The 8,585-nt window shown below is 38.8% G+C and overlaps 1 protein-coding gene across 4 annotated transcripts; it reads left to right on the top strand.

Moving 5' to 3' along the window:
• LOC103712592 (sucrose synthase 1-like) lies at nt 1–7,210 on the top strand. 4 transcript variants are annotated; one of them, XM_026806736.3, is made up of 16 exons: nt 1–585; nt 2,096–2,236; nt 2,672–2,798; nt 2,898–3,049; nt 3,187–3,379; nt 3,827–3,945; nt 4,056–4,272; nt 4,390–4,485; nt 4,624–4,797; nt 5,031–5,147; nt 5,258–5,424; nt 5,517–5,741; nt 5,902–6,220; nt 6,359–6,603; nt 6,685–6,823; nt 6,916–7,210. In XM_026806736.3, the coding sequence occupies exons 2-16, from the start codon at nt 2,139–2,141 to the stop codon at nt 6,970–6,972; spliced, it is 2,445 nt and encodes an 814-aa protein (XP_026662537.1). In that variant the 5' UTR covers nt 1–585; nt 2,096–2,138; the 3' UTR covers nt 6,973–7,210. The 4 variants fall into 4 exon arrangements, with proteins under 4 accessions (XP_026662537.1, XP_008797380.1, XP_017699636.1 ...); XM_008799158.5 differs by having other exon boundaries at nt 134–753; XM_017844147.4 differs by lacking the exon at nt 1–585 and adding an exon at nt 1,019–1,623.
• Nucleotides 7,211–8,585: the final 1,375 nt, after the last annotated feature.

The following is an 8,585-nucleotide window of genomic DNA, read 5'->3' as shown; positions in this document are numbered from 1 at the left end:
ATGAACCAATGGAGTAAGCTTTTCTCTAGAAATACGAAACTGATGCATCTATATTGATTTTTTTCACATAGTATAAAATCTTATTCATCCCCGTATCTCTTTCTTTCATTTTCTAAAGAAAATATTTTAGTTTGGTCAAACTCTAAGCCATGAGGTGAGGCAATTGGCTGGCCATCCGGCCAGACCCTTCTTAGCCACCAGCTTTGAACTCGGCGAGCCATCTGCGTACGAAGAAACGGAGACACACCGTCAAAAGAGTTGAACCCAAGTCCGAAACAGGGAAAAGAGAAGACAGAAAGAAAAAAAAAATTCCAATCCATTGGCCGAGTGGAAGAACGGTAGAGAGAGAAGGGAGAAAGAATAAAGATATGGCGTGGAAATGCGAGCAAAACCCAAAGCCAAGGCCGAAGGCGGTTTTAGGCGACTAGGGGGAGATAGACGAGGGAAGGAGAGGGCGTCTTCGCGGAAAGGGACGTCCGGGCTTTTTGTTTATTCTCGGCGGCACCCACCGAGGGACACCAGGTGGAAGTGGAGCCCCCATTCCCCATACCCACTCTGTCTCATACCTTCCGCCTATATAAAGAGGTTCGGGCTCTTCACCACTTCGTTCGTTCGTTCGTTCTTTCTTCCTCTGTTTTCGTTCCCTTGCTTCCGTTGCTGTCTACTTGTCTCCTTGTTTTGTTGGTTTTCTTTCGCTTTTGGAGTCTTTTGGGGCTTGGCATCTCTGGTTCCCCTGGTTCCGTTCTTCTGCAGGTAAATCTCGTTCTCCCCTGGCGAAAAACGTGTTTTTTTTTTTTTGAGCAGGAAAAGCTACCATCTTGACGGGAAAACGGAGTAGTTCGGTTTGACCACGGCAGCAATTTAATGCAATTCATATGAATAAATGTTTGGTTTTATGTCTAGGTTTTCTTCTCCTCCTTTTGCTTGGATCACTGCATTCCTTGCTCGCTGATTCAAAGAAACACGTTTTTCTACAGAACGTGCTCTTAGTACCTGCAAAAAAAAAAACAAAAAAAACGTGATTTTTAATGTCCTCACCTGTTTCTTTTTCCTTCTTTAGCGTCAAGCGAGCGAATTTTCCAGTTTAAATTAATTTTGCCCGACACCATGTCGAAATTTCCGGGAAAACCAAGGATTTTTGCCACAAATTTATTGAATCTTAGCTGGAAGCACTAGAGAATAAAGAATTCCAACTTTAGGAAGGAATTTTTTTATTTTCCTTTCCTTTTTTATTATTTTTTTTCAGAATGGTTGAGAACTGAGAAACTTGCAAGGCATCTCTTTTAGCCCCAAAAAACGAAAAGAGAGGCTCTTTTTGGTTACATGGTGGTCCTGTTCAAACCTTTCTAAATTCATAATAGAGAAAAGTTATTGGATAGGACAGCATTGGTGACTCTATGGATGAAGGAGGTTACTTTTTTTAATGAACAAAATTGGACACATATTCTCCTTTGACCATATATCTATGTCTATGTCTATATCTATATCTATATCTATGTCTATATCTATATCTATATCTATATTTACTTTCTTTGCTTTGTTCCGGGCTTATTATATATTCTTGACCCCTCCCTGTCTTGGATTCTCCTCCCTCTCTAATTCTTTCCCTCTCTGTGTTTTCCGGTAAGACTTTGCTTCTTCCTCTCTCTTATGTCCGGTAAGAGTTTGCTTCTTGTTTGCTCTAGAAGTTATGATACGTTATGATGGAAGACTTCTTAAACTTTGAAGCAGAACTTCTTTAGTCTTTATGCAAAGTTCTTGAGTTCGCTCTTTTTTGGGTATTTCCCTCCGTTTTTTCTCCAATTACAAGTGAATTGCATATTACCTTAGGGTTTTACCATCAGAGTTTAGTACTCTAATCTGAAGGTTTTGTCTTCTCGGTATTTTTTTTACCCGATATGGGAGTTAAGTATGTCATTAATGCTCCAAGTCAATAGATCTAGTTGTGGTTAGGAGATTTGAAATTTGCGTCTTTCTAGATGTTCCACTGTGTGGTCTGATCTAACTTCCTAGTCAATTATCTCAACTTGTTTTAATGGAGAATTTTGTATCAGTGCTTTAAATACGTGTAACATCGATTTTCTTCGATCTGTAGTCTGGGGCATTTCTGAGGCTTGAAGGAGATTGGAAGAGAAGCCATGGCTGAGCGCAAGTTGACACGCATCCATAGTTTCCGAGAGCGTCTTGGCGACTCTTTGTCTGCTCATCCGAATGAATTGCTTGCCCTGTTTTCAAGGTATTGGATCAATTTTGTTTCTGAACTTGCTTAATAAATTGTCCAAATTTCACATAGCATATCAATTTTTTTTTTCTGTTTATATACAATTTATATTGCGTTTTTTTATATGAATTTCTGTTTCACATACATCCTGAAACTTCTGGAAAAATTTGATCTTTTATGATTTCAGTTTTTTTTTTTTTTTTGAGTTTACTATCAGCAACCTTTTGTTCATTTATATTATTTGGAGGACTTTAAAACTTTTCCACCCTTGCAAACGGAAGTTTTGGGATACTGCGAAGAAAGTTGGGTCATTGACATTGATTTCAATTGTAGTATCAGTGGTTTACGCATTAGATTTCAAGAGAATCTAGTGGGTTGGCTGTGTTGCATTGGATTCTTTATGTTTGGCTTTTTTTTTTTGAGGGGATGTTTGTTTTCGATTGGTGGCAGGTTTGTCAACCAGGAAAAGGGAATGCTGCAACCCCATCAATTGCTTGCGGAGTTTGAGGCTGTATTCTCTGACGGAGAGAGGCAAGCGCTGAAAGATGTCTTCGAAAGTGTTTTGAGAGCTGCGCAGGTGATTTATAAGCAGATCAGAGCTAAGACACTGGTTATCATTTCATATATAATTTTAGACTTTTGTAGTAAAAAATTCTGCTTTACTAATGTGATGCAGGAAGCGATAGTCATACCCCCATGGGTTGCTCTTGCTATTCGGCCAAGGCCTGGTGTCTGGGAATATTTGCGGGTTAATGTGAATGAGCTGGCTGTGGAGGAGTTGACTGTATCTGAGTACTTGCAGTTTAAGGAGCAACTTGTGAATGGAGGGTAGGCTATATAATTTAAAATATTCTAAACTGTGAAAAGAATTCCCAGAATTTCCTATATTAAGTGTATATTTTTATTTCTGCTCCTGTATGGCCTATTACCAATTGATTCTGTTTCATTCTTGCCCCCTTCTCCAGTAATCAGGATAACTTTGTATTAGAGTTGGACTTTGAACCATTCAATGCTTCCTTTCCTCGGCCTTCACTGTCGAAATCCATTGGTAATGGAGTGCAGTTCCTCAATCGTCACCTCTCTTCAAAACTGTTTCATGACAAAGAAAGCATGTACCCACTGCTTAATTTTCTTCGGGCACACAAATATAAGGGAATGGTAAGTTGTCATTACCCATTTTCTTCGGCAGTTTGAAGTTATTATCACCTATCCATGTTATTTCAGTAATTGTTATTCTTAAATCTGAATTCAGGCCTTTCATAAAATTGTTACTCTTTTTGAAACAATTATCATAATCTTAATCTTATTATATCCGTAATAGTGAAAATTGACCTGATGTTTGAGGTTTTAAATGATCAGGAGGAAATGCCTATCATGATTTTAATTATGAACAGTAACTTGGATCGAGAAATTTAAAGTTTTTCTGATCCTAAAGATCCAGAACGTTTATATAACATCTCACCAGGTGTGTACATATATATGTAATCTGAAATATCAGAACACTCCCCCCCCCCCCCCCCCCCCCGCGGCGAACTCCACACGCGCACACACACAAAAAACAAGGGAAAAAAATATAGTATATTAATTTTTGATGTTGTCATGCAGACAATGATGTTAAATGATAGAATACAAAGCCTTAGCGCTCTCCAAGCTGCACTAAGAAAGTCTGAGGAATATCTGTTGAGTATCGCAGCAGACACTCCATATTCGGAATTTAATCACAGGTAATTTTATGTACATTTTTTCTCTATTAATAATATAGTTTAGAGTTCTACAAGATTTTAACTAGAATGTCATATCTGAATGGATTGTTTCCTATTTGAATAATGTTTAGATTTCAAGAGCTTGGTTTAGAAAAGGGTTGGGGTGATACAGCACAGCGTGTCTGCCAGACTATTCATCTACTCCGTGATCTTCTTGAGGCACCTGATCCTTGCACCCTAGAGAAATTTCTTGGGACAATTCCTATGGTGTTTAATGTTGTCATTTTATCTCCGCATGGTTACTTTGCCCAAGCTAATGTTTTGGGATACCCTGACACTGGAGGCCAGGTAGAATACTCGAGCAAAAATAGATCTGGCTTTGAAGAAATTTCCGCATCTTCGGATTGCCTTTTCTGCTATCAATATTTTTCTTTTCCCTATCAACAAAAATTCTTTGTTTTGCAGATTGTCTATATTTTGGATCAAGTTCGTGCACTAGAGAGCGAGATGCTTCTTAGAATAAAGCAGCAAGGTCTCAATATCACTCCCCGAATTCTTATTGTAAGTTTGACATACTATCTTATGGTTCTCTTATTAAGTTCATTGATTCTATCTTCTTCAAGGCAAAAATCTATTAAGGATATGGGAAGTTTTGATGCTATAAAAGCCTTCTTCTGTGACCGTTATTTTATCTTACAGGTGACTAGATTACTACCTGATGCAGTAGGGACCACTTGCGGTCAGCGGCTTGAGAAAGTCCTTGGCACAGAGCACACACACATTCTGCGGGTTCCATTTAGAACTGAAAAAGGAATCCTTCGCAAATGGATCTCACGCTTCGATGTATGGCCTTACCTTGAAACTTATGCAGAGGTAGATCTCTCATCTGATTTTACTAAGCTTTTCTCTTGGCACCGGACCTTGTTTCTATTGTGCTTCCATGCCTATCCCTGAAGTTTTTTTAGTTCTTTTGATGCTACATGTATTATTGATGAAATACATGGGCATGATAAATTGATCTATGAAATCTGATGGTTTGGGTTGCAGTGCTCTTGCTGCATAAAATTTTCTGCAAATTTCTGAATTTATTTTTGTTTTGTGGATAGGATGTTGCCAATGAACTGGCTGGGGAACTGCAGGCAACCCCAGATCTAATTATTGGAAACTACAGTGATGGAAACCTAGTAGCATCTTTGCTGGCACATAAGCTAGGAGTTACTCAGGTTTGTTACTTTATAACATCAAGTGGTCTTTTGTTTTCCTTTCTGAAACCAGACTGCCCTAGTTATCTACCCTAGTTATTTACGATATCTACATGTCCTTTTGTATACAGTGTACTATTGCCCATGCCTTGGAGAAAACAAAGTATCCAAATTCAGATATATACTGGAAAAAGTTTGAGAACCAGTACCATTTTTCTTCTCAGTTTACTGCCGATTTAATTGCTATGAATCATGCTGATTTCATTATCACCAGTACTTTCCAAGAGATTGCCGGAAGGTATTGTTTCCATCCGGAGTTTAATTATCCTTTTGTCATACTAATTTCTGATAAAATGGAACTGATATTTTCAAACATCTATGTTATATCAGCAAGGACACTGTCGGGCAGTATGAGTCTCACATTGCGTTTACCCTCCCTGGGCTCTACCGAGTGGTTCATGGAATTGATGTATTTGATCCAAAGTTCAACATTGTTTCCCCAGGAGCTGATATGTCTATTTACTTCCCTTACACGGAGGAGAGTAAGAGATTGACTTCTCTCCACCCTGAAATTGAGGAGCTCCTCTTCAGTTCTGTGGACAACTCTGAACACAAGTAAAGATCTACGAACATCTCTTCTAGTTCCTTTATTCTGTCACTCTCTCTCTCTCTAAAATAAAAATTCTTTCAAAGTTTTTTTTCATATAATGTTCTCATTTGTTTTCAAAAATCTCCTCTTCTTAGTTGATAGTTACTGACTTGGAGATTCTTGCAGGTTTGTATTGAAGGACCGGAATAAGCCTATTATCTTCTCAATGGCAAGACTGGACCGTGTGAAGAACATGACAGGTCTGGTTGAGCTATATGGAAGGAATGCCCGTCTGAGGGAACTGGTCAACCTTGTCGTTGTGGCTGGAGACCACGGGAAGAAATCCAAGGATCTTGAGGAACAAGAAGAGCTAAAGAAGATGTACAAGCTTATTGATCAGTACAAATTGAATGGCCAGATCCGCTGGATCTCTGCGCAGATGAACAGGGTTCGCAATGGTGAGCTGTACCGCTACATTGCTGATACTGGAGGAGCCTTTGTACAGGTATAGCCTTCTGCTGTCTAATTCTTTTTTTCTAGGACAAATTGGTGCCTAATCCATTTGATAGTGAGTTATGAGCCATGAATTGCAGCAATTGTTATCCTATAGAATTTCACTGATGTTTCTTTTCGTTGGTTTAAGCCGGCATTTTATGAAGCATTTGGGCTCACTGTCATCGAAGCCATGACGTGTGGCCTGCCCACATTTGCAACATCTAATGGAGGGCCGGCAGAGATCATAGTTCATGGTGTTTCTGGCTTCCACATTGATCCTTACCAGGGCGACAAAGCTGCTGAGCTTCTAGTCAGTTTCTTTGAGAAATGCAGGGAAGACCCCAACCACTGGAATAAAATTTCTCAAGGAGGGCTGAAGAGAATTGAGGAGAAGTAAGTGTTACGCCTCATGAAGTACTTTTCCAAATCGAGTCTCTTGATTTCAAATGAGATCTGAAGCTTGTTATAACACAGGTACACTTGGAAGCTGTATTCTGAGAGGTTGATGACATTGGCTGGTGTTTATGGATTTTGGAAGTATGTCTCCAAACTCGATAGGCGAGAGACTCGTCGTTACCTTGAGATGTTTTATGCTCTCAAATATCGTAACTTGGTGAGTTTATCTTTTTCTATGTATCTGCTACTCATGTATATATTTCAGTTAGTTGATTAAATGATTCACCTTTGCTGTGATGTCCGATGCAGGCAACCTCTGTCCCTCTGGCTGTTGATGGAGAGACTATTAGCAATGGACCGAATTAATGATAAGGGGATGTAGACTCTGGTGTTTGCTAGTGATTCAGGATTCAGATGGAAAAGCTTCTGTCATCTTCCTTTCTGTCCTTTCTTTTGGATTAGCACCTTTTTTCTCATTTCTTTTGGATTGACATCATTTGTAAGGGCTTGTTTTGTGTTTCACTAAGTGTGGAAGACTTTGATGCTTTGTGAATGTGATTCTACATGTGAGGCTTAGTCCCAGAAATACAAATACTTTATCTAACCTTATTTCTCTGTGCCGAATGAACGTATGTCTGCAGAAAGCTAGCCAAGTATTATGCAACAATTATAGTGAGTGAGATAACCAAGACTTGAACGATATATTGCTGCAGGAAGAACCCAGATTGTATTGATAGGGACTTGGATCCTATCAAGGAACAGGGCTGCAATTGGATCAGTTTGAGATGAGATCTAGTCTAGCTTGTCTTTGTAGATGCAAACTATTAGGCTTGACTGCAAACCCTACCTGATTCCCTGGTGCAATGTTGCTCAACTTTTGCTTACCTATTATTGTAAGGACTAGGGCTGGGTTAGGCTGGGACATGCCTCTAACCAAACTTTGGCTCGTTTGTTTGTTTGTTTGTTTGTTTGTTTGTTTGTTTTTTTTTTTTTTTTTTTTTTTTTTTCAGACTTTGGACGGGGCTTAGGGCTATTTTTGGATAATCCTAGGCTCGATCGGAATCCAATCGGGCTGGCTCAAATTATCTGTTTGAGCTAATAATAGGTTTGTTTGAATCCGATTAAAATTTAATATTTTATAATATTGCTGCTCATATAAATAAGCTAGTTAAAAATTATATTTTTTTATAATACATATGTAAATAATATACGATATATTATTTTTAAAATAACAACATACAAAAATAAATTGATTTGGGCGTCTGAATTCGGGCACCATTCCAGATCTTGTTTAGACTCGGGCTCAGGCCATTTTCAGCCCTAATTGTAACTCACTTTTCTGTTACTTAATAGACATAAATAGATTTTGTGTCTGATATTCCTAAATTAGTAACCGCGGGGTGATGAGATCATAAAGCATAAACATAAAAGAGGCGCGTGTCCAGAATTGAACTCAGATACCCTCGCATCCCAAGCGAGAATCATACCACTAGACCAAATACCATTATGTAAACCGAGTCCTCCTATAAATCGTCCAACTCAGCTCCTGCAAACCACGCGATCCACCACATAGGTGGAAGCCGAAGCCTTGCGGGCTGTTCTCAAATGCAAATTACTATTTGCAATGTAAATTGTCTTCATTGGATAGAAAGCACTGAAGCCTTAAGCCTTGGCAGTGGACTAAAGGAGACTTAAGAGTTAGGCTCTTAAGCTTCAGCACTCAAACCACAAGCTTAACCCTGCTTCTCTATGTAAGCACATTCACTGTTACCCGCTAATCTGTAAACCCAATCAATCTGTTCATGTCAATTAACAAGGTGGCAAAACCTTCAAACTAATTTATACCTTGGGTGATGTTGGATTTTAAAATTTTTCAAGAATCACACTCTTGCACCTGCTTCCTAAGTGATTCTTAACTCTGAATTTGTTTTAGAGCTTTAAGAGCTTTGATTCATTGCTTTGGTGACAAAAAAAACAGC

Source organism: Phoenix dactylifera, chromosome 5 (genome assembly GCF_051530095.1).
Source record: "Phoenix dactylifera cultivar Ajwa chromosome 5, Ajwa_hap1_PhDact_Kaust_v1.1, whole genome shotgun sequence".
Taxonomy (NCBI): Eukaryota; Viridiplantae; Streptophyta; class Magnoliopsida; order Arecales; family Arecaceae; genus Phoenix; species Phoenix dactylifera.
Note: the sequence above shows the minus strand (reverse complement) of the source record. Positions and strands in the feature narration are given on the sequence as shown.

Excerpts from the sequence above, each read along its gene's own strand:
- LOC103712592 (XM_026806736.3), top strand. The coding sequence starts at position 2,139 with ATGGCTGAGCGCAAGTTGACACGCATCCATAGTTTCCGAGAGCGTCTT. Across the intron at positions 2,237-2,671 it reads TTGCTTGCCCTGTTTTCAAG|GTTTGTCAACCAGGAAAAGG; the intron begins GTATTGGATCAA and ends GATTGGTGGCAG. Across the intron at positions 5,148-5,257 it reads ATAAGCTAGGAGTTACTCAG|TGTACTATTGCCCATGCCTT; the intron begins GTTTGTTACTTT and ends TTTTGTATACAG.